Source organism: Silurus meridionalis, chromosome 22 (genome assembly GCF_014805685.1).
Source record: "Silurus meridionalis isolate SWU-2019-XX chromosome 22, ASM1480568v1, whole genome shotgun sequence".
NCBI classification, from domain to species: domain Eukaryota; kingdom Metazoa; phylum Chordata; class Actinopteri; order Siluriformes; family Siluridae; genus Silurus; species Silurus meridionalis.
Window position 1 is genome coordinate 8,944,652 of NC_060905.1, and position 27,556 is coordinate 8,972,207.

Sequence of the window (27,556 nt, forward strand, 5' to 3'; positions counted from 1 at the left end):
AACAATACTACAAAAAATCTGTCATGAATGAGGGTTAATGGGAAAACCCGGTCCGCTCTGATCCAGCCCTTGATTTGGGTCCGCATTGTAGGCGTGGTCTAAGAGATGGGTCAGCTATTCAGGCGCGCTGATTGGCTGAGCGCTCGGTGATTCCTATGAACTTGTCTTGCGCTCCGACTGCATTCACACACGCAACAGAAAAGCCGCGCGACTGTAACGAGCTGCTGTTGGTTAAACCGTTGTTGTGTCCGCATGGGACCTGATTTCTGCTCTGAACTGATTTGCACTCGAGCGTGATTCACGGGCCGGGGTTTGGATACGCTGCACCGGATACAGGATGATGAAATTTCGGTTCAGAAGACAGGGCAATGACCCTCAGAGAGAGAAAGTCAAACAGGAGCTTTTTGCGTTCAATAAGGTACGTGAGGCACCGGGTGGGCTTTTTCTCCCCCATGTGCACTGAGCATGCGGGTTCAGTTTGCGGTGCAACTCTCTATGAAACACCAGCTGTTGGTTATTATGTTGCTGTAATGTCGGGCTTGGAGGGAAATAATCCACGCTACATGGTTTCACTACAGGAGTCTAAGTTAATTCAGTAGTTGCAGGATAGACTGTTGAACAGTTCTTACTCCTGCAACACCGTTTGCTTTTGTTTTCTGTTCTTTATTCTTTTTCCTCTCATTGAGAACAGATCTACTTAAAAGGTTAAACTTTGGGGAATTTAAGATGTACAATGTAATCTTGCAGATTATCTATACACAAAACAGCTTTGTAGAATTTTTGAAATGGGGGAAAAAAAACTTTATCTGGATAACATGTGGCCCTCATTTGCATATCAACTGCTTAGGCTTTGGATACCCAAAAGCTGAAGTCATGCAATGTTCAAGCAGGAGACAATAGAAGGAGAAGATCTCTACCACCTGAGTTGAACTCAAACCACAGACCACACAATTACTATGAGTTGCACCCAGTCTGATTTCTAGCTCAATTGGAGATCTGTGATCCCTAGAGAACATGTTGGAATAGGTCTTTGTAAAACAAGCTCTGCCCTGGCAATGAATGAGTGTCTTTAAAAGAAAAAAGGCTTTTTAAAGAGCTCCAATGATAAAAGGACTAAATAGTTTTCCCATCACTTAATCAAAAACAAATGTAACATAGTTGTGGAAAGAAAAGAAGAGCCACAAGTGCTTAAACAGGATTCAAATACTGCCACACACACATGCGCACACACCCCACTTCACAGAGTCACAACAAAACACAAACACTTGTTCTCCTGAAAGCCAAACCACACATCACAAAGCAGTCAATATGAATCATATAATCAGAATATTGGCAAGAGTGGGCCAAGTGATGCATGCAGCTCAGAGCTCCAGGGGTCATTAGATATATCCAGCTAATGAGAAGTAAATCCTAAAATTATGCTTAAAACAAGTGTACCATGTGTTATAGAGATGCTGTGTGTTGTTTTCTAGGCTTAAAACTATATCATAATAATTTGTTTTTTGTTGTACTAACAATATATAATATGCATCTAACATTCAGCCCTATCTTTTTGTTTGCAAGTCATATGCAAGCACAAACTTTGATCCAGAAAAAGTCCAACTTAATCCTGACCATCATCAGATATTAAATTTAGGCTAAAAAAAAATAGAACTTGAACTTATGCAAACATTAATACTTGCAGGATTAATAATCTAACCCCTTGCAAAACAAAGGAAATATTTTGTGAATAAAATGTTTCTTTTGTATAATAATTAACTCAAATTGTGTGTAGTTGATTTTACATAAGTTTATTTTGCCTTGTTTGACAGTGGGTGTTAGATGTTAGAATGCTAAGTTTGTGTCTTGCAGTCTGTCGTGTGCATTAAACAGTAAATATGCTTCCTCTTTTCATCCAGACTGTTGAACATGGATTCCCGAATCAGCCAAGTGCTCTGGCCTACGACCCCAAACTCCAGCTAATGGCCTTCGGAACTAAATCAGGAGCTATCAAAGTGTATCCTTTTCAAACAGGAAATATGTCTGTGGTATTTGTAAAACAGCATTGGTAATCCTTGTTCCTTATTTTTATTTATTTTTTATTTTATTTTTTACTTTTTGAAGGCTTAAATGAAGACAGAATGATATAAAAGGTGCATTAAGGAAATGTTCACTTCTGCTTTTTTAAATATTTTTTTTATAAACAGTCCCATCAACTTGCATTTTAAGTAATAAATAATCTCCAGTATTTCTTTTGCTGTTCTTGAGATTGCTTTTTGCATTATTTACTACCAATAATATACCACAGGAATTCCTGTGATGTGATGCAGCAGTGCTTTAGTCCTTTAAGTCATTTCAACTTTTATGCTTATTTAACCATCAACAGAATCAAGCTTATCATATTGATTTCTCCAACAATTTTTCTCTAGTGCTTTGCCTGCTTTAATAGATTTTTAAGTTTAAAGAAAATGTTTTACCTTTTACGTTACTGGAAAATATGGAGTTTGAAAGAAAGTTTAAAAAAAGTTTAAAACAGATAAACCTGACGGTATCCCTTATGTTTGTCTCCAAATATACACCATTGTAACTGCACAAGCAATGTCCGATTGTGATGTGAGCACAGCAATAATGAAATTTGTGCCAGAGTTGCTAACCACAGGACAAGTAGTTCAACAAACTAATATTTAATGTGTTTTAATGTGAGGGTTTACTCCATATAGTGATGTGGTACAGGTATGTTAAGAGGTTTGCCGTCACTTAACTACAGACATTTTTCAGCTTTTCTGAAAAAACCCTTTTGCTTTTGGCATTGAGGCAAAACAAGCCACGAAGTCTCTCCCTGTTCCCATTGTGTTTTGTGTTGAAACAGTGGTTCATATTGTGCCTGAAGCCCTGAAAATGGTCTTGAAGCATTCCCGCAGTTGATGCTTTTTTTTCTTTCTCTTTTTTCCCTGGGTTGAATTCTTTAGTGTTGATTATATTGGACATGGTCATGCTCTGGGGTAAAGGAATGTTTAGGAGGGTGTAATTACTGCTATCAGACTGTAGCGCTGGAGACTCCTTTAGCAGCCTGTGATTTATCTGGTTGGTTTGATTAGGCTGTGGAGCAGAGAAGGAATCGTCTCTGACATTTGTTTTTATTCCTCTTGCTTTAGTTTGGGGCACACGAGGCAAGGATATGGAATGTGTGCCCTTCTGTCTGGGTCGGGACATGCCCTGAGCCTCTTTAGTGGTGGGCATCATGCACACAGTGCTGATCTTTGAGTCGAGTGAGGAGTGGTTAAAGGAGGCTGGTACTATCAGGCACAGCCGAGCCAAGAGGCTGAATCTGAAGCCCTGACTCACACTCTGAGCACTGGTTGCTTCTGTGAGTTTTTTTCCCCCAGCTATTTAACTATTCAGAACACAATCTGCTCTCACTGAATTGGGGGCGGGGCATGTTGAGGTTGATGGGTGAAAAAAACACTGTTTTAAAGATAGGTAGTTAGTTTAATTTCAGGAGCGTTTCATCTGTCTTGTCTAGAGTTACACACAAGATCTAGTGATGGCAGACAGTGGATTTTGCCATGTATTGGAGAAATATAAATAATTGCTTCTGAAAAGTTACCTGGTTTTCCAGTTTGGTGCATCAGTGCCTTTTTATAAATTTTTAATGACTGTCAGTAAGAAAAATATTCCAGCAGAGGAATGTTATCATGTTGATTGTTTACGTTTAGACCCTATGGTGTTTTTGTCTTCTGAATTATTTACTGTACAACCTACGTTTTTCCGCTCTGCATTTAATTATAGAACTGTTTGACTTTTATCATATAAAGTTGTTCTGCACAGTTTGCCTGAAACCCATCTTGAATTGGTTAAGACAACAGGAGCCCAAAAATTCCTTTCTGCACTGTCTTTTCATCACCCTGAACCTTAGATAAACATGCATTATCTGCCTTTGTTTTTACATGCTGATGGATGAAGACAGCATAATCGAAACTATATAGGAATTATACATTTTGGTCTACAAAAATTTGTTCTGTGTATGCAAGAAATTTGATCTTTTATGCAAATGCTGCAAATTTGTGTTCATACCCTACTCATGTGTTTTTAAATTTGAGAATAATAAAATTCAGATCATTTCATTTGCATGGATAACTAAACATATAAATCAATGGAATACATTCTTAAGATCAAATTGCTTATTTATACATTGCCCTTATGTAGAATTTATATATAATATAATATAATATAATGGAGTGAGTGTGCGCTATATAACATTTATGCATGCTGGTTCACTAGGTAAAAAGAGTATTGCCGAATGTTTGACATCTATTACAAAATATGGAGAAAAAACTTGTAAATGGAGTACTGGGAAATCTGTTTGCATATAACTGTAAGTAATAAACTAATGCCTCAGCTGGCTAAAGATTTAGCATTAGCTTGTTTTCTTTTACTTTCATATTCTTTGTTTCTGTTCTTCTTCTTCTTTTTTTTTTTTTTTTGCTCGTTTGTGGACTTGACCTTCTATGAATTTTTGTGGGTGACTACATGGGGAAAATTGTCTGCAAAGGTGCTTGTTTGATTCCTCCTGTACTTGTTTACTTTTCTTTGCAGCCAGTCTTTACTTGTTCATAGGAGGGAACAAGTAGCAAGGAAAGGAAACAGGAGCCCAAATTAAAGAAATGGGAAGAGCCGACTGGTTGTACAGAAAGATAGAAAGTTTAGTTTAATGCAATGTGATATTAAACTGGTGTATGGACACAGATGTCCTTATAATATGCTCCATTTAAGTAAATATAAGTCAGTCTTTTAAAAATACAATTCTGATGACTGTATGTTTCTTATCCGTATTCTTTTAAGATTTAAGCTGATTGTTTAAAGCTTGGGAGCTTTTCTTTAGACAAGAGCACAGCGTTATATAACAGTGAACAATGTCGAATTAGGAAACTGCAATTGACAAAAGGCATTTTAGCGTGATTGAGTAATTGCAAGCATGATGTAAATGCATGTAAACAAACATGGTTAAAGGCATTTATATTCAACAATCCAATCCAGTTAACTCAGTAATCCATGTATGAATTCTCTGAAATGTTGTCTGCTTCACTCTGTAGACTATTGTCCATGCGAGATGTTTGTGTCCTTGTTTCTCGGTTTGGAATTGTGCAAACACTATGAAACACGAGCTTTGCTCTTCATAAACATGCTTTTGCTCCAACCGCACATTGAGGCACAGGGCAGGGGACTGTGTGTGCACGTGTGTGTATGTGTAGGGGAGTGAGGGAGAATGGAACGTAATGAGATGTCTGGAACAGAGGGGTTGTTGGAGGAGCTGGGTTCACCCGTAAAGAATGTATGCTGACTTGCCCAGAGTTCACCCTCTGCAGTAAGAGGAGATTCTTCTGAGGCTTTGCCCCGGGCCTGGCCTCGCTGAAGGCGCCTTTTGAAACGGTTTCCAAGGCCACCGCTCTAGAGCTCAGATAATTAGGATGCACTGCTGCTTTCCAGTTCTGGGCATTGCTCTTCCTTCTTGTGTCGTTTAACTGTCAGAACTGTGCTTTGTCTGCTTTAGATTATGACAGTGTGAAAGTGAGAAAAAAGTCATTTGCCCACAGCTTCATCAGGATCGATTCTATTTGATTTGGGACATCAGTTTAATTTGGTTTAATTTGGTTTGTATTTTGGTCTTCCGTTAACAGTTTGCTGAGACTGTTGCAATAAAAGTTGCTAGCTCAGAGTTTATTTTTGTATTCAGAAAAAAACGAGCCCTTAATAAAGAATAGACAGAAGTAGCAGTAGTTTGATCAGTGTGGTCTTGATGTATATGTTCTGTGAAAATTTCTTTTATTTTTTTATTTTTTTTTTATTTTTTTATTGTGGTAAAATTGTAAATATTGAAATGACCATAGTGCTGTTTAATTCTCAGATGCAATTGATCTGATATAAAGCTTCCACTGCTGTTTGAGTTGTAATATAATTTGTAGAAACGTTATTCAAAAACATGCAATCATTAATGTGGTAAAGCATATTGTTTATTTAATGTTCATCTCAGAACCTTTTTATTCTAATGTGCACTGCATACATAAAAAAAAAATGTTTTGATAGTGCATGCATTAAAGAAAAAATCTTAATCTTCTACCATTTAGCATATAATCCATATTTTGGATTTTGTGTTTAAAAAATGCAGTACTTTATCAATAGAGCTTTGAGATTGTAGGGGATTTATTAATTTATTATAATTTTTTTTGTGAATACAGCTTCTTGTTCTGAAGTACTTTCCTGTGAATAGAAATGCCAGCACAATTGTAGTTGTAATTGAATTTCAGCGCTTAAATAGACTAATGTGCTGTAAAAGTTTTGCGTTTATGGATGTTGGCTATATAGTCAGACTTGTGTTTGCAGCATGAATTCTCATGAGGGGCTCAGCTGTAGAGGATTTCAGCTGCTTGAGGAATAATCACTGACACAGCTGTGCACAACGCAGGGGAATGCAGAGGAATTGCCTTCCTATTGCTGTTTTCAGTGCAGTGCTTGGGGAACCTCTTCTACTCTCCAGTCAACACCACGGTAGAGCAAAGTGGCTTTCTAGAGTTCAAATTTGCAAACTTTTGCCTGGACTGAAAAGATCTTCCAGCTCAGCGAGGCGTTTTTTAAAGGGACGTGTCTCTTGTTTCATGGGCAGCACTGTTCTCACGTTGTGCTGTGCTCATGTCTGATTGAATGCAGCTGAGGAAACAGCCTAGTAGATTTTCTCATTATGTTCTCACTCCTCCCTTCACCCTGGTTTTTTGCTTAGTCCTCATTTTTATCCATGTTACTTTACATTTTCAGGAACCTTTGACTTGTCTCGCTTATAGGCTGTCCTCACACTTTCTCTCTTATACTTATCTTTCATTCTCTCTCTTTTGTTGTTGTTCTTTCCCTCATACTCTGTTAAAGCATCAGTTGCTGGACATTAGTATTCTAAAGCTGGCCTCCTGGACACACAGAAAGGGCTTAAAATCCATCCCCTTCCCCCTCTTCGTGTGTACTTATCAGCCTGTGAGGATACTTCAGGTTTTAAATGCACTCTTTTGGCCTTTGGAAACCTGAGGAGCCCCACCACAGTGGGACAGTTTCATTGAATTTTCTGTAATGCTTATATGGTGCCGGATCTTTCAGATTAGAGGCTTTGTGTGAATTACGATAAGCAGAAATATGGCTGTCCTGAGCGTGTGAAGGTTTCATTATAAAGCTGTTCACACGTCCAGTTTAAGCCTAAAAATAACGGAACCATGAGGATCTGAAACGTGGTGTACACACAGTTGGTTTGTGGCATGAATAAGTTGCCAGTCTATACTCTGGGGTAACTGATACTTGCTTTTTTTGTTATCTCTAACTGAAACTGCTGACTGATCGATTGTTTCTGAAGCAAAGTTCAGTATCATGGTTTGGGGTAGTGGGCATTGTGGGATTTGGCAGAGATTTTAAAAGTTTGAGTTTCTGCAGTAAAAGATTATACAATGTGTATATTTAGGATGTGTGATCCTTTTTTTGTTAAATGTATATTGTTTATTTACCAATTTATACAATATTGGGTTGAAAATATTGTATTAAAAATGATAATCACTCTTTTCAGAATTTTATATTTTAGTATTGAACGATTAAAAAAGAATAATAATAATTGGGGTTATTCTAAATGATAAAATAAGTTTATTTAGGGATAGTCTAGTGGTTTAGATTTGCCAGTGTGCCTGCATTGACTTTGTAGACAGTTTCGGCTCCCCATGGAAAAAGTGTGAAATTGCATTTTTTTTTTATTTTTTTTTTTTTCCCTCCCCTCTAGCATTTGGCAGACATGATTATGTTGTAGTAGTAGGTAGTGCATGCCATTTCCCATTTATCTGATGAAAACATGTTGGGAAAACAATATCTGAATGTAACCTGACAAGTCAGTCTGGTTTTGTTTGCCTATGATTGAAAATAAATCCTTAAGACTACTATTCGCAAATATACTTCGGTTAAAAATCCACCACTGCTGGACTTGATTATGCAAATTCTGGTGCTTGGCCATCTTGTTTTTAAAAATTGAGAATATTCAGCCTAGTGGCTAACATAAGTGTGTAGCAGTGTGTTTGGCTGCTCATTTTTACATAGTCTGTGGTTCTACTCTTAACGATGACAGCTGTGTAAAAAAAAAAAAAACACACACCCACTACAGTCAACAGCATGAGAGAAATTTCTATTACACTATTATTAAAAATGAATTAAGAATCAGTATGTAATGTGCTTTCGGTTGTGTAAAAAATATAAAAGAAAACTATGAAGAACAGCAATCTGATGCGATTTAGCATCCACAATCATTCAGCAGCAATTTAGACAAGCTCATCAATGTCTATTAGGTTTAATCATATTTCATTCATAATCACAGTTTTTGCTTCCTTGGTTTAATTACGCAAACCTGCTACACTGCCTAATTTTGGGGGTTGTGCCATATTGAAGAGACATGACAACATTGGATAACTGAAGTAGAGCTTGAACACAAAGCTTGCTGTCTGTCACTATTCAGACCGTGAAATTGCATTTCTTTCTTGCTAGGTTCACTGTGAGCGCTTTGCTTCAATGGGTAATTGCCCAGCATTGTTGGGGGGGGTTCGCAGGGAGAGGATGGCTACCGTGGCCTCTGGGCTCTATTCTGTGTGTTTGGTTAGCAGTGTGAGCAGTCAGGAATATTGGGTGCTGAAAAAGAGCAGTGGTCTGGGTCAGGCAGTTAGATTATGTAACTGTTATTATATAATTTAATAATTTAATCATCTTTGAATGTATGTATGGTGTAATTAAAGTAAATCAAATATATTGTATTGCAGAACACTTTACAAGGAAATGTTTACAAAACAAAAATCCAGTGTAGGAAAAAACACTTCTTAAAAACTATTTATTGCTGCTTTGCAAATATAAGAACAAAATATTTATTGGATCTATGAATCAACTACTAATTTCAAATCCAATGTGCAAAAGCCCCATATAGGAGACTGGTGGGGGGTTTTGCTGGTTGTCTATTATTTCATTTGGTTTCCTAATTAATTATGAAGCTGTGGTCTTTCAAAGTTGTGAGATACTGCCAAGCTTTAAGTTGTTTATCTTGCAGATTTTTATCTGAACATGATTCACCCAAGAGTTTGGATTTTTATGTAGATGTTCTGAGATGTGTAAAAGGATTAGACAATTGGGTTTCCCCTTAATACATTATCTCTCTTGTCTGGGTAATTTGAGGTGTGTTTCTCTTGTGACTCCTAATGGAACCCAGGGGAGATGTCAGATGCGAGATTCATTCTTGAGTGGGTAATTCTCATTGGGAAATAATATCTACAGCATGGGGAGTGAGGACTGCAAGAAGATACTTGACAAAAGCCTCTTGCTCTCCTCCCTTGTCAGTTTACTAGAATGTTCCTCCTCCTCAGGCCAGAAAGTAGCCGGATACTCAGACAGGAAGTCGCTTATTTAATATCCCCTGTTCCATTTAAGTTGCAGCTTCGTGTGAAGGACTTTGTGTTTATCTTTGCACGTATGCTCGCTCAAAAAGATTTAATTGTCTGAGTGGATCCTGGAAAGGGATGGAATGAGTGTCTTCTAAAAAAAAAAAAGAGTAAGGGATTTCTGTTAACGATTAATGAATTGTGGTGTAATCAGTCCTGTTTCCGAAAGCTTTATCCAGCTGTTCCTGACCCCTCCCCCTCCTCTTCTTCCTCCTCCTCCTCCTGCTCATGTATCTTAATCCCCATGCACCCAGCACATTCCAACACTGAGGCCCAGTTCACTGCACTGCATTGCATACCCCCCTCCCCATTTCAGCTCCCAGCACATCCTCTTCACGTTCCACACATCCTCAGCCTCTCCCGTTCCAGCTTTTAACTTCTCCATCAAATGAATGACCTAATGATAAACAAGAGCGGAAGGAGGAAAAGGGAAGTTTAAGTGTTTTATTTTTGTCACCACTTGTCTGTGCACAACTGCAGAGGATGTATGTTGGGATGTACGCTGGCGTTGCTCCATTTAAAACAAACAGTAGAAAATATGAACAAATGCGTAGAGATTTAATTTAGGCTTTGTTTGTTTTTTTGAGCATCCTGGTCCTTATTGTGAATTTTGCCTGAGAGGAATAAATCATTCACTGATAGTATCTTAATTAAAACCGTACTATTTTCCTAGAAGTTGTATTGTGCATCAGTACCCTAAAATAATACCCATTGTTTAATGGGTCTGCTAAAGATATTTAGCTTAACACCACAGGCCTAAGCAGATAATGTTTGCTCTTCAAACCTTTTTATAATGTTTGTGTGCATGAGCCTTGGTGTATTGCCTTTAACTACGTAAACCCCCCTCTTCAAAGGATACAGATGCATGCATGAGTCCCTGTGTGACATAATAGCTGTGCAGCCATGGCAGCAGCAGGAAGCTCCGAGTCAATGTAACTCTAGTAAGAGTCTTCTATTGAGAGATGCAATCTTTTGTTGGCTGTTGGACCCATGATGTATCTCTTTGTACTGAGTGTAAGGTGCTGGGTTTGTCAACCAGAGGCTGTCTTTTGTTCTAGGTTCAGCACTCTGTCCTGCTTGGATGCAATGCCTGCATCTGTTTCCACTTTTTGCACACCTCCAGATGTGTGCAAATTCCCCTCTGACTTTTAATAAATGGCAATAGTGTGCAAGAGGGACTTCATAATCCAAAAAGTGCAGATTGTTTTGTTATAGCACGGTGTCCTCTCTCCGGTTTTCACATTGCATCATTTTTATTTATTTTTGTCTTCTAGCATTTGGCTGACATGATTATGTTGTACATCGTACATAGTGCATGCCATTTCACATTCATCTGATGAAAACACATGTTGGAAAATGATATCCTAACAAGTAACCTGACAAGTCAGTCTGCTTTTGGTTGCAACTGATTGAAATCACACACAAGAATTCTGTTAAGCCCCTCCCCTGACATCTATGTATCTGAAGGCATTGTAAGATTTCAATTGGAGAAAAGGGCAACCTAGATATTCTTCACTTTGTTCTTCATTCTGTTTGTGTTCAGCGTGTTGGCCTCTTTTGCTTTTTGTGGTGTTCATTGTGTTCTTATTGTTCAACTCTCCATTTCTATCGTCTTTTTTACTCTAAATTGAAGTCCTACTACCTAAACTACATTTAAGTAGGATTTAGAGTTCTTGGTGTAGCTTTATCTAACTACAACAGATGTGCTGCTGAATGTGCCCTGCATGATGTACATCATGGCTTTGTCTTGCCTTTTGAATATTTTAGGGTATTTTTTATTAGAAAATGGCGCATTTGTGTTTCTACCAAGTCGATATCTACAATATGGTCCATTTCTGTTGCCAGTCCAGCTTTATATTATGGTATTAATAGGTGTTGTAATATTGCCGTTAAGTAAAATCAGATAAGCGACATCTCTTTAACTCTGGAATCAGATATGGAGCACCTGGAGTGGAGTTCACTGGACTTCATAAGGAAGCTGCTACTGTCACACAGATACACTTCCTTCATGGACAGGTAACCTCCATGGAGCTCTTATTTATTTATCATTTAAGGTTTTATGATTCAACAGTTTATCGAGTTCAGGCTGCAGTTTTTGGTTGAGGTTCAATTTCCATTATGTTTTAGATTATGGTTGTGTGTGAGTCATTCAGGGAATGGTTTGGTTTTAGTTTGCAAATCTTGTGCCAAAGTTGTATTTTTTTCTGAAGTTCTGATTAGATAGTAATGAAACATGGAAAGTTTTTATCATCTCCAATTTGCTACAAGCACATTGTCATTGATATGAGGTATGCTGTGTCCTTCGGTTTTGCTTGTACTTGATTATAGTGCGCCATTTTTGTTATAATTAAGCCTGTGTCTGAATTGGGAGGAAAAAGATTTTTCGCTACCATTTCAGTGTGGATTAATTTTTTTTGCATGACTTGGTCAACCAATAGAGTTGCTTTTTGCTCTGACTACTGTGTTTGTTGCTGGGTATAGGATGCATAACTATGATAATTTGATATGTTCCCAATTACAGTAGCTTAGAGATGAGATATTCTTCGTTTATTAATGTCGATTAGCAAATTACCGAATAAGTAGTAGGCCATTAGGTTTGCCATTTAAAATAGTCTTGACTTAAACTAATTATCATTGTCATCTACCAATTAACTACTTATACAGTTTGATGAGAATAATGTATCTTGTTGCATTTCTGTGAGAAGCAAAAAGGGTTCGATAGTGCTTTACCTTTTAAATTCTTATTACTGACATTAAGATAGAAGCTGCGTTGCACAAATTTAGGATATGGGATGGAGTATAATTTGACTATAATTTAGCTCATGGCACACAAACTAAGCAAAACAGATTTTATTTATTTATTTTTAGTTCCAAAAATACTATACTCCTGATTTTAGGTCATTCGAAAGTGACCTGGAAAAAGGACTTTTTATACAGTATTAGTTGGAAAGAGAGGGATACTTTCTGTCTGTCTTGCTGAAATTCTCTGCTGATGTACATGTGTGAATTTACAGGGAAGAATTGTGTCCTTGCTGGATGATAACACTTTGCACCTCTGGGAGATTGTGCAGAAAGATTTCTGCTCCCACCTGGAGGAGGTGCGCTGCTTCAGCCTTCCAGGCAAGCCTGGCATCGAGAGCACCAGGTGATGCCTCTGCTTAACCTTTTTTATAATTTGCCCACAAGTACTAGTTTCTAATAGTTAAAACATGTAATAAAAATAGATCTGCATGATGTGGTTGAGAAGTCTACCTTCGTTTAGATGTTCATGTAAAGAGGAACTATTTGAAGAAAGTAAAGGCATTTTACAGCTTGGTTCCTTTTTAGTTGTGATGACCGAGAAAAGGGCATTTAAAGATTCAATTCTAGTTCCTCTCAAACGCACCAGCACACTGATAACCTAAGCAATTGTATTATATAATAGATATGCCCAAGGAAAAATTATGCAGGATGGTCTTTATTTGTAGCCTATAGACTCAAGTATAGTAATTTCACTTATTGTACATTCTCATTTTATATATAACACTAGTTTTTTTTCCCCATTGCGTCTTATAGAAAAGAGAATCATGACATGATATTTTTGTATTCTTGCCCACCCAGCTGCTACCCAGGCTGCTACACAATTGTCAAAGCATAGCTATTTAGACAATTGCTCTGGTTCTGATGCTTGTATTCACGTTTGCTACTGTAGTGCGACACGTGTGACTGTCCTTTTACCGAAACTGAGCTGTGATCTTTTGGCTGTGGGCACTGAGGGTGGTGGAATCCACTTCCTGGAGCTCCCCACTTTCCTACTGCTGAACAAGTCACTCTTCCAAGATGAAATCATGCAGAGGTAATGGCATCAAAGAAACTCCCCTCCCCCCTCCTCCCCTTTTTCTCCTGTTTTGCTTCTTTCCATGCTGACTTTAATGTATTTGTTATAAAATGTGACCCTTTCCTTGTGTCTGCTAAGGAAATGTGTATGTTAGTGTACTTAGGTGTTGGCCAGCTCACCATGCATCACTGGTGGGCTGGACACATTCCATTGCTTGCATCATAAAATGAGCATCTGGGGACACTTCAGACTGAGAGATCTTTACACTGAGTGTAATAAACTTGCAGAGAATTCTATTGTTTCCTTCCTGCTTTGGCCCTATAGTCTAGAATAATGGACTATGGAGTGCTTATGTGGTCCAGTTTGTGCAGGACTAAATTTCCTCCCCTGCCCTCCACCTGTTGCTGTTTGTTACAGAGCCAGGACCGAGGCTTACCTCGATCATGTCAAAGTTCCCCGCTGCACAATTTTACACCCCTTTTGGAATAAAATGTCTCCACATTTGAAGGGGTGTTGTGTGGAATTTGTCTAGACGTATTAAACTTTATATAGGCATCAAATGGTTTCTTTGCATTGGTACATTTGATAGGTTCACTCTCCATTTACCTTTTAAGAGAACAGAAATAAGTGTGCCATTTGAGAACATTACAAAGAATAGCCCGTTTTACCAGGTGGCTGTAATGATGCCTATTAGAAGATAGAAAATCACACTTGTCTCTTGCTCTGAACTCCCCGGTTGTTTAAGTTAAGGCAAATTACAACTTTCCCAGCACCACATTGTCAGCATGTATGCATAGTCTTTTGCAGGAAGAGACAATGAACCGCTCATTAAGTAAACGAAATTCAGGCTAATGGGCGGCTTCTCTGAGCTACTGTTAATAAGTATGTGTCCAGCAGGAAACTACAGAACAAAATGCTTTTGTAGCATTTGCCAAATCCTCACGGCCCTAGTTTAAGGGGGATTTAAATTGGTCCCTGCATGTTTCACAGGCATTTCACTAGGGGTCTTCAGGACACTGGAATCCCTAGGAAAAGTATTACTCAGAGACTCTGTTTAAAAACAATATCATGCTTTGTACTTAGCTGTTTGTGTTTAGGTCTTGAGAAATCTTTCCTCAGCCGTGCATTCTCGCAAATGCTTTTAAAGTCAAGATCAGGTCCTGTTTTCTTTTCAAGCACCATCCATTAGAAAACCACTATTTAAAAGATCATGTTGATGTGGGATCTTGAGTAATGCTGAAAATCTGTGAAACTTGATTATTTTTATTTCCGTTTATTGTAATTGTCAATTGAAGTCATGTAGTTTTTGAGGTTTTCTGTTTTAGATGGGAAATGCTGACAGTGTGGTTGTAGCTGTTGTCTGTGTAACATTGTCTCCTGTGGGATTTAGTGCCAAGCCACTGAAATGGCACTCTAACCCTTTTCCATGGTTTCCCCTTGATTTTCTCTGACTGTCTCGGGTGCGTATAAAACTAACTGCGGCTGTACCAAGCACATTCCACCACTTGATCTTCAGAGGAACCTAATAACCTGTTTTGTGATTGGTCAGGCTTTCAAACAGTATAAACCATATTATTTGAATTTACTTTGCTTTTGTATTATGTCAATTTGTATAGAAGACCACAAACCTTTCATGTTTTTTTTTTTTTTTTTCCTTTTTTTTTTTTTTTTTTTTTTAATTATAACTGCTAGCAAAATGCATTGTTGAGTTTCCAATACTAACAATATTACAAGCCTGAATCTGGGACCTTCCCAGGATGGTAATGTGACACCCATTTCTTGTTTGTTTTGAATGTGGAATATATGAATGAGCTGTATTACTGAAAGCTGCTTGTAATCTCCACTGAAATATGCAGGACACCTGGAGGACAGAGGGAGGAAAGTAAAATCTGCATGCTTTGATCTTTCTAAAGAATCTAAATCAAAGGAAAACTTTAGACTATGCCAAACATACTTGACTCCTTAATTTTCTTTTTCATTTGACAGTTTTTTCTACTTGGAAATTGTTGCTCCTCCTGTAAGATGATTATTTTCCCTGTCCTTAAAAATGGATGCAAAAGATTAAAATTGCCCTGGTGTAGTGCATGCAGTCGAATATTCGCTGGCTATAAAGTTTCCCATCACTAACTGTTGTTGCCCCCCCCCAGCCTTCCTGATAGTTACAAGTGTGGGAAGTCTTTGGGACCAGTGGAGTCCCTACAGGAGCATCCCCAACATCCAGACAAAATCCTCATAGGCTATAGTAGAGGCCTTGTTGTGCTATGGAACTTTCAAAGTCGACATGTAGACAATGTCTTCCTTGGAAAGCAGGTGTGTGTGGACCATCTTTACTAAATGACATGTAAACTTTTGCAAAAGTTGACTTCGAAATTGTTCTTACTAGTAATAAATATTTGGGTCTTGATGACCCTGAAAAACAGTCACCTCTGTACCTTTTAAAAATAATTTTGTTAGAATGTCTGTATGTGTGACAACTTGGCTTAGATTCCTTTTTTCTATTAGACACATTTATATAACCTTCTGATGTATGGTATTGACTGTAAGTGTGTGTGATCCCTACAGCAGTTGGAAAACTTGGTCTGGGTTCGGTCTGGAAAGAGCTTTGTTAGTTCTCATAGTGATGGTGGCTACATGGTGTGGGCTGTTAGTGACTGTAGCCCCTGCACCAATGAACCTATCTCTTCCACTATACCATATGGTGAGTCAACACTATTAGTATTCTTACTAAGGGTTGTTTTTATTAATAGTTGTACTTGCTATACGATTCCTCGAGTAAATTATTTCTAATCTAAAATATGATGTTTGACATTCGCCAACTGACATTCAAATAATGTCTGCTTTTTTTTATTAAAAAAAAACGGTCTCCCTAGTATCTTAATAAGCAGAAGTATAGATTGAGCTTGTTAGAGAAAGTAATTTGAATATCTAATGTGCACATCATAGGATGAATAAGTTTTATTCCAAAAATTGCATTTCAAGTATTAAGGTCAAGTCCTGAATCAGTAATCACCAGGGTAGTCAGTCAGTGTTATAACTGAGAACACAGCCCATAGGAGTATGTCCTGTAGGAGATGTCCTGTATTAAAAATGATGCTTCTGTAAGCAGCCATGATTGGCCATGCACGTTTCCCCCATTGCATCACAGAGGAGTGTCAGTTGTTTTCATACAATGGGGTCAGAGCTGGAATGAGCAATACAGTTGTCTTAATGCTGAAATGTTTGTCTGGCTATAAAATTTGATATGAGTCGAATTAGGGTTTCCAGGGGAGCTTTTATTTGATTATTGGTTTAAAATCCTAAATCTTATGTTAATTATTTACTGAAGAATAATATTGAAACGTAATAATTCCATTGCAAGTCGGATTCTAGTACTATAACAAATAAATTCTAAACACTTGCATCTTCGCTATAATTTATCAACCTGAATAAAATGCACATGTCTGATCTCTTCTGACTTGTCTGCTCAAATCCTATGCAAGTTACATTACTGAACCTCCTCTGGTCAAACCAGTTCAGGTCAAATAGTGCTTTTAACCATTGTGGTAAGAGAGGGTCAGTCAACCTTTCAATGTTTTAGTTTGCATGTAATAGTGTGGTATATTGTGGTAGCAGTTTTTCTTCAGAGGAATTGAAATATAAAAACTCCTGAAATATAGCTACGGCATAAATGACACACTATTTGTGGTTTTGCTGCTATTTTCCTGGTTAATGTCCACTTATGGGTTAATAATGGTGTAGATTCTCATGTGAATCATCCAGATGTCTGTGTTTTTTGTGCTCAAGTCTGCTTTCTTTCTCTTATTTCTTAGGCCCGTTTCCCTGCAAAGCTGTGAACAAGATCTTATGGAGGACCACCCAGTCGGGGTGTGTGTCAGCTCTGGGCAGCAGTGGGTGAAAAGCGAAAGCTTCTAATCCTGCGTTTTTTTAGCTGTGCCTGTATGACTCAGGAGGATATCCTCTGTGCACTGTGTTTTCTCTGCAGAGCTCCACTGGTGCTGTTTAGTGGTGGGATGCCTCGAGCCAGCTACGGGGACAGACACTGTTTAACAATACTGCAGGACAGTACACACGTTACCCTGGACTTCACCTCACGAGTCATTGATTTTTTCACCATTCACTGCACAGATAAAGACATAGGTGTGTGGTTCAGCAGCTAACTTTTAATTACAATTAATATGCCTTTTAATGTAAAGATTCAAAAACTAAGGTGGTTGTTTTTCATTTCATGATCTCTAGAGTTTGATGATCCCTCAACCCTTGTTGTCCTCCTGGAGGAGGAGCTGGTGGTGATTGACCTTCAGACACCTGGCTGGCCTGCTATTCCTGCCCCATATTTGGCACCACTGCACTCCTCTGCCATTACATGCTCCTACCACATCTCTAATGTGCCAACCAAGCTGTGGGAAAGGGTGGTGAGAGCTGGGCAGCAGCAGTGTGTTCTTCAGACACGCACGGTTAGTCTGCTCTAAAATTTTGTGATTTTTATGTGGAGCATAATCTTTTTAGTCATGGAAGCAGTAAGATCAGGGATCAGGGCTGCTCTGGTTGTTTTGTGGTTTCTGTTTTCTAAGGCTGTGTTCCAGACTTTAAAAAGCTTTGCAACATACCAGTTTACAATTATCTACATCTATCTAATGGTAAAATCCCTTGATGAGATTCAGGTCCTTTTGGAATGATTTGTCACTTTCATTCATTGCTAAATTTAGAAATCAATGGAATTTTATTTGCGGTCATGCAGATACTGGCAGCAATACAGTGGATGTGTTTGATCAGAGACAGATGCAGCCTGAAATTGCTTACAGCATGGAAGTTTCACAAACACTATAATATATAAAATCTAATAGCTACAATCTGAATATAGTTCTACTTGTGTTGAGCTTCAGTCAACAGTATGCTGCAGTTCCCAAGTCAGACTTTTTGAGGCGTTTCATTTAACAACCGTCAATGAAACATCAACTGGCAGAAGAGCATATGCTTTAAATATTTATTACATCCGGGAATTTACAGCTTCATAATGGTGTCGTCTGATTTGACATCGCTCATTCGTGAGGCTTGTAACAATATTTCTTGCTGTTTTTACAGAACTGGCCAATAAGTGGAGGGAAGAACTTGGCACCTGATTCAAAACAGAAAGAGCTGCTGCTAACTGGGTGAGAGCTATTTAAGTATTTTAAACCCTTCTGGCCCAGACAAATGAATCTGCAGGCAGAAATTTTAAGGTTTGTACTGGACCTTGGTTTTTTAAACTCAAACACCGGAGATCATCTTGCACTTCTTCTTTTTTTCTTCCAAGTTACATTAATTGCTTAATTCACTGTCAGCAAAACTTGGACCGAACATCGGGATTGAATTAATCAACCAACAGATTTAATTATTAGTCTTTGGATATGGCTTGGGTTCAGTCAGGCTCAGATTTGAAAATATTTTGACAGTGCAGATGAAAAGTGAGAGTGACTTCTTGCTGTTTGTGTTTTAAGGCACGAGGATGGCACGATACGCTTCTGGGATGCCTCAGGTGTGGCACTAAGACCTCTTTACAAGCTGAGCACAGCCAACATCTTCCAAACCGACTGTGATCACAACGACAGCCTGACTCAAGCCAGTGAAGAGGAGTGGCCTCCATTTCAAAAGGTCAGCATTTGATGACGCAAATATGGGCTCTTTTTTATTCATTTGATGCGAGATGTGTTTTCAGTTTTAATCAACTTAAATTTATAGTATTTTTTGCCCCTTGAGTCCTTTAAATTATAAACAGCTGTCTGAAGTTTTTCTACCACGTCTCTCTATGCAGCATGTTTTTGATTTTCTAGCTCCATCTTTCCCTTTCCTCTGTCTGGTGAAGAAACTTTAAACTTCAGTCTAGCATGCAGCTTTTGCAATACACAGTGCACCCCAGGAAAAAAAAAAAAAAAATCACTAATTAAAAGCAGACTGTCTAAAGCATGAAATTCTCAGTACTGAAGACCAAGCAAGCACATTCCTGCACTGGATGGCACGGCTGCCCTGCTTGGTCTTTTTATTTCATTCTTTGTTGTCAGCAGAGCTGAGTTATTTATGATCAGCATAAAGAAATATTTCATCTGACTCATGGACAGTTGGACTTTAATGCATGTGTCTTTAGGTTTATAGGAAGTATGTTTAATGCTTTTTAAGGTAAAAATAAATAAATAATTTGTATCTGTGTTATGGATGCCTGTACTAAGCAGAATGATGTTATGCTTGTGTTTTTTTTAATTTATCTATTTATTTACAGGTGGGCTGCTTTGACCCATACAGTGATGACCCCAGGCTGGGAATACAGAAAATCTGCCTGTGCAAATACAGTGGCAAGATGGTGGTGGCTGGAACTGCAGGACAGGTAGACCATCTCATTAACCAAATATACACTGGATAAAATTATAAATGCAACACTCAAGTATCTAAAACTTTTTCTATGCACACAAGAGGCCGATTTCTCTTAAATATTGTTCACAAATCTGTCTTAATCTGTTAGCGAGCACTTCTGTGCCGAGATAATTCATCTACCTCACAAGTGTGGCAGATGCTGATTAGACAGCATGATTATTGCACAGGTGTGCCTCAGGCTGGCCACAATAAAAGGCCACTCTAAAATGTGCAGTTTTATCACCCAGCACAATGTCACAGATGTCGCAAGTTTTGAGGGAGTGTGCAATTGGCATGCTGACCACAGGAATGTCCTCCAGAGCTCTTCTCTACTATAAGCCGTCTCCAAAGGTGTTTCAGAGAATTTGGCAGTACATCCAACCGTCGTCACAACCACAGACCACGTGTAACCACACCAGCCCAGGACCTCCATATCCAGCATCTTCACAGCCAAGATTGTCTGAGACCAGCCACCCGGACAGCTGCTGCAACAATCGGTTTGCATAACCCAAGACTTTTAGCTCAAACTGTCAGAAAGCGTCTCGGGGAAGCTCCTCTGCATGCTCATCCTCCTCATCGGCGTATACAACAGCGTGTTCCAGTTCCTGCCAATATCCAGCAACTTCGCACAGCCATTAAAGAGGAGTGGACCAACATTCCACAGGCCACAATCAACAACCTGATTAACTCTATTAGAAGGAGATGTTGCACTGCGTAAGGCAAATGGTGGTCACACCAGATATATATATTAGTATACTATAAAACTGCACATTTTAGAGTGGCCTTTTATTGTGTTCACTAACAGATTTAGACAGATTTGTGAACAATATTTTAGAGTAATAGGTCTTTTGAGTACATAGAAAAAGTTTTAGATCTTTGAGGTTAGCTCATGAAAAATGTACTCGTACACTTGTTTATAAGCTTTTTTATCTAACTTTGCACAATTAAACAGTGTGTTAACCCCTTAATATCAGAACCCCTGAAAAAAAGATTTTTAATTTTTTTCCCTTCCTTCCAGGTGATGGTCATGTACATGTGTGACGAGAAATCTGACCACATGATCGATGTGATCACCATGGACCTTCTCCAGGACCGGGAAGGTTTCACGTGGAAGGGTCACGACCGGCTGCCAGAGAAGTCTGGCTCTGTGGTATTCGCTCCAGGATTCCAGCCGGTAGTCCTCGTGCAGTGCATGCCCCCTGCAGCAGTTACCGCGGTGACTCTGCATGCTGAGTGGAACCTTGTTGCTTTTGGCACCAGTCATGGCTTTGGTCTCTTCGACTACCATCGGCGTAACCCTGTGCTGGCAAGGTAACATCATTATTGGAGCAACAGGAAGAACTAGAGTTGTTTTGTAAATCATTGTTCAGGCATTTTTTTATTTCTGACTTTTTTTTGCACTGAATTTCCTGTCTTAAAGTATAAAGGGTTTATTTCAGTACTTGATGGCCAGTTAAGTCATAATATTAAAGTCTGCTGTTTACAACCAGAAAAATTTCATTACAGGTGTACTTTGCATCCTAATGACTCTCTGGCTATGGAGGGACCTCTCTCACGAGTAAAGTCCTTGAAGAAGTCACTTCGTCAGTCATTCAGGAGGATTCGCAAGAGTAGAGTGTCTGGAAAGAAGCGTGTGTTGGTCAGCAGCCCATCCAGTAAAGTGAGTGCTTTTCTGTCCCACTGATTCGTTTTTGTTATTGTTAATCAGCTAAAAAAAACCTGTCATAAATTGAATCGAGTAAGACGTGCAAACCTTTTCACATTTCTAACTGATGCTGTGTATCTGGCTTTAGGTCCAGGAGGCTAATGCTCAGCTAGCAGAGCAGGATGCTGAGGTCACCCCAGTACAGAGAAGGATAGAGCCCCGTTCTGCTGATGATTCGTTATCTGGGGTGGTGCGTTGCCTCTGCTTCGCCGATACCTTCCTTCGAGATGGTATGAGCTTACAAATAGTATTATTCTTACAAATGACACATACAATCCAGTTATTTAAACAGGTCTGATTGTGTCATATTAAAAATTCCATAGACAATGTGCAATTTCTGATTTTCATTTTCATGCAACTTGTGGTGTCTTTGCAGTATGGCTTGCATTTTCATGTTTACTATCAGTGCCTCATTTATCCACTTGAAGCCTGTGAATTACTCGATGTAATTTTGAAAACTCATCACTAAAAATGCTGTTTGTAAAAGCCAAATATTATCTGAGTAATATAAGAAAATGAAAGGATTGCTAGTGCATTTCTTATATGGCAGAATCCAACCTGTTTAAACATTGGACCACATGGCCACATTGGGTTTGCACTTGCTTTCCAAAATTGGCAGACATTTTGCATTGCTGTGTGCAAAAATGCAAATACAATTGAATTATGTCTGATTGTGAACTCATAAGGGAAATGCAATCTAATTAGTATTTGAATAAAGTCTGGAAAATGCTCTTATAGAAGGCCATAGAGACTCGCCCAAACTCAAGTGTTACTGAAAGTGATTATGCTTGAGTTGGAACGATGTCAAATCTTTGTCTGGACCACACACCCAAGCTGTTCTGTCTTCAACATCTGCATATCGTTCCTTTAAATCAGGCATTTGCACAATCCAGACCCAATGGCTATCTGGCAGGGAATAGTACTCAAAGGAGAGAGATTTTATAAAACGCATTATTATTTGTTTAATGCAGTATGTCACTGTGATGTGTAATCAGGCTGAATTTATAGTGGTGTATAATGTTAATGTTATTGGATTTTTATACTGCTCCAGGTTCAGATTATTTGTGAATGGTATTTGAGTTCAAATAAGCATCTAGGGACGGGTACTGATATGGGAGAAGTACATAATAACTTCCATTTCTCTGAATTTTTTACTTTGAGACTGATACATAGCTGAAGCCTTTCCATGCTGATGAGTATTCCCCCTCACTCAGGAACACATCATGGTCCTACCATGTGGGCTGGGACAAATTCAGGCTCTGTGTATGCTTATGCCCTGGATGTGCCCTCAGAGCGAAATGTAGAAGCTTTGCTGGGGAAAGAGATCCAACTCATGCACAGAGCCCCAGTTGTGTCCATTGCTGTGTTGGATGGCAGGGGAAGTCCTTTGCCTGAGCCATATGAGGAGTCAAGGGACCTGGCCAAAGCTCCTGATATGCAGGGCAGCCACTCGGTCCTTATTGCATCTGAGGAACAGTTTAAGGTAAGAGATACAAAGACATGCTAATCATTATTAATTTCATTTTTTTTAGTCTTGAAAGTAATTTTTCATGTTAAAAGCTATTACTTTTAGGTTTCCTAAACTATAATTTATATTAAAGCGCTAAAACAGTTATTTTATAATTGTTTCTTATTTATACTTCATAACTGGTGGTAAAGAGTTGGTGTCCATTAGTGCTAAAGAAAAAAAATGTCCAAAATGAAGCACAACTGTGACAAAATGTAATCTAAAGATTTTACAGTATTAATTAAACTAAACAATAACTTGATTGTATGAAGCAAATTTATGCTCCATGTAGACTGGTGTCCAGAAAGGCTTTGCAATATCTTCTGTGGGAATGAATCCCAAATTCTGTGGGAATGAGTCCCCTGCAATTCACAATAAAAGATCTATGTTTGTATCTGGATTATATAAAAGCTGGCAGACTACTCTATATATTTGCAAGACAAACTTGGAGGAATCTCTGATGGCTGCAAGCATCATTAAATACCATTTCCCACTCAGCCGTGAGCTTTTTCCTGTGAAGCATCTAGACAACTCTAGTATTTCTCTCTAAGGACACCTTTTAGATGTACCTAATCATTTTAAGACTTGACTACTGCAAACTTTCTCCTGGCACAAACACAGGTCTACTTTTACTGCTGCTATGCTTGAGGTGGTAAAATAAGCTTTCCTGCCTCTCTAAAATTCCCAGCTATCCGTAACGGTCTTCATACGCAAATTTCAACTGAACAATGTACATGACTACAGTTCTTTAATCATGTCTCGTTCATTGCAGGTGTTCACACTGCCTAAAGTCAGCGCAAAGACCAAATTTAAGTTGACCGCACACGAGGGTTGCCGTGTACGGAAAGTGGCTCTGGTGAACTTCTGTAGTGCTGCTTCTGAGGACTACTGTGAGAATGGCCTAGTGTGCTTGACAAACCTGGGGGACATTCACGTGTTCAGTGTGCCCGCGTTGAGGCCACAAGTCAGATATGACTGCATTCGCAAGGAAGACATAAGTGGCATTGCGTCCTGTTTGTTCACCAAAACCGGCCAAGGTGATCAGCTTGAACATTATTGTCTTTTAAAGTGGTCAGTTTGCTGTAATTGTTAAGGTATCTTTTTGCTGGTCAATGACAGGGTTTTATCTGATTTCACCGTCCGAGTATAAACGGTTCTCTCTTTCTGCACGGGTTTTTACTAAACCGGAGTGTTGGGTGGACATCGATCGACCTTACGAACCTTCTGAACATGAGTATGTCACTTGTATACACTGTTTGTCTTCAATAAAAAAAAAATATAATTTTTGTTAAGGAAATACATTTGTGTTCTGTAATTTAAACATTTATACGATCTTTCCAGTTTGTGTATGCCAGTACTGCCCCAGGCCAACGGCACATACAAGAACCAATCTCCAGGGGAGAGCAAATCTTCAGAGCATGCTGAAGGTGACGGACAAATCTTTTTGATACATTGTGTGCGATGCTACAATGTTCTGTAAACTGTGTTTTGCAACAATGCTTGGAAATCGGGGCTGCTGGTGAATGGTGTATATGTACAGTATGTTGACTTGATTTACTTCTTGGTACCTCTTTTCATTATCAGGCATGTTTGATGAAATGCAGAGTGCTTTATCCTCTCCTGGCCTGGATTCCCCAAACAGCAGTGCTGATATCACGCTCGACACAACAGGAGAGCTCACTGTGGAGGATGTGAAAGATTTCCTAGTGTGAGTCCTTGGCTTAGAGACGAGCTGGCAGACACGGCTTATGTGATCACACTTTGCTGCATTGTGCTTTAGCGTAATTCTATAATGTTTTTTCACTCCGAGCTGCTTTTAGGATTGCAGATTGTTTCAGATCTGCATGTTTGCTTTTGCCTTGTACAGGAGTGTGGATGAGGCGGAGAATAACCTGAGGAATATGAATGAGGAGGATGGAAGGCTTCCTGGAATTCTTATCAACTGATAAACAAGTTTTGACAACTCTAGGTGAGTTTTACATAAAACTGAGACTCCTTCATTAGCGCTTGCACTCATTAGAGCTTGTGCTTCTGCATGTATATGGGGAGAATTATTGTATTTGTACAATGATGCAACCTCCAGGTTATGAAATCTGACTTTGCCCAAAAAGTTGTTAAATCTGCATCTGTGCATGTGGATACTCGAAATATACCATGGGTACTTTTCATTTGCAAACATTTGAACAAACCTTTACTGTTTTGTTTGGCATTCTTTTAACAGTGTGCAGCTTCTTGCCATCTTTACGTTTTGATAAATGAAATGCAAAGCAGCTGTCGGGCCACACAGACAGAAACAGATGGCACTTACAGAACCCGACTGAAACAAAACTGTCTCCAAGTCTTCTGTATTACAGTAGCTGACTTATGATTACTTTGCTTGAGAGCCAGATTGGGCCATGTTCTCATCCCATCAGCATTAGGGTGACTCTGTGTTCCTTCCAGAATGCAAATGCTGGCACTCTTGAAAGCATCTGAATCTCATGCTCCTTCTGTCTCCAGGCGTCTACGTTTCTCCTTTTTTTTTAATCTCACAGATGGGTTTATTACTGCACATTTAAAATTAATGCCTGTATTGAACATGGGGGGGGGGTGTTATAGTTTCTCCAATTTTAAATAATTTGCAGTGCTTTTGGTTTTTCAAAAGAAAAAAAAAGGAACTTTAAACTGGAATCCTAGTTTTACATTTCCTGAGAAAACACTGTTTATGTTAAAAGGGTCTGCTTCCTCCCTGTGGACATGTTAGAAAGTACAGATGAAATGTGAAAAACTGCAGTCCAAAAGGCGTTTGGCTGTCAGAATGGTAGGAGGATCTTAGCCATCCATCAAATGGGAGTGAGGTGTGAAACTACACATTTTATAGTGGGAAATTACCAGATTCTATTTGCATGATTTTTCACTTGCCATGAGAAATAGAACATGATTTTAGTGCATCCATTAATTCAAAATGGTGATAACGATGTAGAAGAACGTTTTGGATGGTTCAGGTTTGGAGTATGACCAAATAACACTGTTCCACCTGAAGTCGGTTCAACATTAAAGTGGGCTTTAAAAGATTTGTCCTGTTCACTAATTACATTTTAATGAGTATTCTGTGTTTCCAGGGTTGATGGAGAAGTGGTACGAATTCTTTTATGTGCAATTGGACCTTGAGGTGAAGAATGCCTTCAAGAGGAAGATGCTACACTCTTCTTTTTTCACTCTTTCCCATCACCTTCGTTTTCTCCGCTCTCTTACTCTGAGCTAACAGATCTGTGTGTGTGTGTGTGTGTGTGTGTGTGTGTGTGTGTGTGTGAAAGGCTGTACAATATTGCTTTCCACCTCAAGAGCTGCCTAAGTGCATTAAGAAGTCTAGATCAGACATCCATGTGCAGAATACAAGAAATACTTTCAGAATACTTGCACTGACCACATCAGTATGTGTGTGTGTGATTTTATATATATAATAATTCTTTCCTATTGCAAACATTCCATGTTTCTTGTGTCATGATGCTACTTTGCTTGTCCTCTCACTGTTAGGCAGGCGGCACACAGAGTGAGTATAAAATGTTTCTGTTGCTTCTTAGCAGCTTTATCGTCACTATATATTATACTGTGATGGTTTCTTACAACAAATCGGGAGGCCATTGAAAAGTTCAGCTTATGGACCCTGTGGGTTTGATCGAATCTTGTGGTGTTCCTTTTTAATCCCGTGTAACCACTTGCCATTGTAAGTAATATTGACAATTAACTGTGAACTGTAGTAGTTTGGATGAACATGGTGTCTAATCTTAGAAGTATTCATCATTTAGTGATTATTGAGCTTTGAGTTTGATTACTCGTGTATACTTGTAACCATATTAACAAAAATGAAGGAACTAATAGTTATTCAGTGTAACATTTGATAGAATAATTTTATACTGCCTACAAATTTTGTATTTTTTTTTTTTTTTTTTTTAGATTTAGAATTAAGGCTTTCTAACTACATTTTGCAGTGATAAATTGGGCTCCTGGTGTGGTGACAGAATAAATGCAGTTTATATGATGAAATTAAAGGGACAAATGGTAAAAATCTGCAGTTTGGGGAAATTAAGGTTTTCTATGCCAGTAGATTTTAAAGTACCTTTTTTTTTTTTCTTTCTTTCCATACACTTTCATTTAAAACTGACCCATTACATTTGCTTCACTTTTTTCTATACATATCACATTAGTAATGGCTAAGACATGCTGAATTTACCCTGCACGCGTGGTTTTCTCGCTGTGTAATTCCTGTTTCAAAAGGGACCTCACTAACGTAGACGTTCAATTCATCTTTTTAACTTTCCCCTCAAAAACTTTCACAACAAGGTTGCCCTGTGAAATTTGTATTTAATGTTTTCTTGTGTAGAAATGTAATTGTAGATATGACCATGTTAATAAAGTATTTACTCATTTTAACTGCTCTAATGCAGATTGTGAATTGTGGAAATGAATATGCACAAGGTTTGTTTCAAGAATTTAAATAAATTTAAATTCACTTAATTATATATTAAAAAGTGACACTCTAGGATTGTTACTCGATTTTAATACAAATGCACTTTATCTTTGTCTTATAGAATTCCAGTGGCTGAGCAAAGCCTTAATTGGAATGGGTCTGAAATACTTCAGAACAACTATCACAATCTTCACATGCAGTGCAGCTCATTAGTTTTAGT

At 38.5% G+C, this 27,556-nt stretch overlaps 1 protein-coding gene across 1 annotated transcript; it reads left to right on the top strand.

Moving 5' to 3' along the window:
• Positions 1–168: 168 nt before the first annotated feature.
• On the top strand, positions 169–27,299 carry llgl1 (LLGL scribble cell polarity complex component 1). The gene is made up of 23 exons (XM_046835341.1): positions 169–418; positions 1,899–1,996; positions 11,408–11,489; positions 12,488–12,618; positions 13,165–13,308; positions 15,438–15,600; positions 15,853–15,988; positions 17,100–17,154; positions 17,273–17,427; positions 17,527–17,744; positions 18,373–18,440; positions 18,768–18,921; positions 19,544–19,648; positions 20,693–20,985; positions 21,181–21,334; positions 21,468–21,609; positions 22,594–22,862; positions 23,659–23,923; positions 24,006–24,120; positions 24,228–24,313; positions 24,471–24,594; positions 24,754–24,855; positions 25,988–27,299. Exons 1-22 carry the CDS (start codon positions 338–340, stop codon positions 24,830–24,832), a joined length of 3,117 nt encoding a protein of 1,038 aa, XP_046691297.1. The 5' UTR covers positions 169–337; the 3' UTR covers positions 24,833–24,855; positions 25,988–27,299.
• The last annotated feature ends 257 nt before the right edge of the window (positions 27,300–27,556 follow it).

Excerpts from the sequence above, each read along its gene's own strand:
- llgl1 (XM_046835341.1), top strand. The coding sequence starts at position 338 with ATGATGAAATTTCGGTTCAGAAGACAGGGCAATGACCCTCAGAGAGAG. Across the intron at positions 21,335-21,467 it reads TCAGCAGCCCATCCAGTAAA|GTCCAGGAGGCTAATGCTCA; the intron begins GTGAGTGCTTTT and ends ATCTGGCTTTAG. Across the intron at positions 24,121-24,227 it reads TACGAACCTTCTGAACATGA|TTTGTGTATGCCAGTACTGC; the intron begins GTATGTCACTTG and ends CGATCTTTCCAG.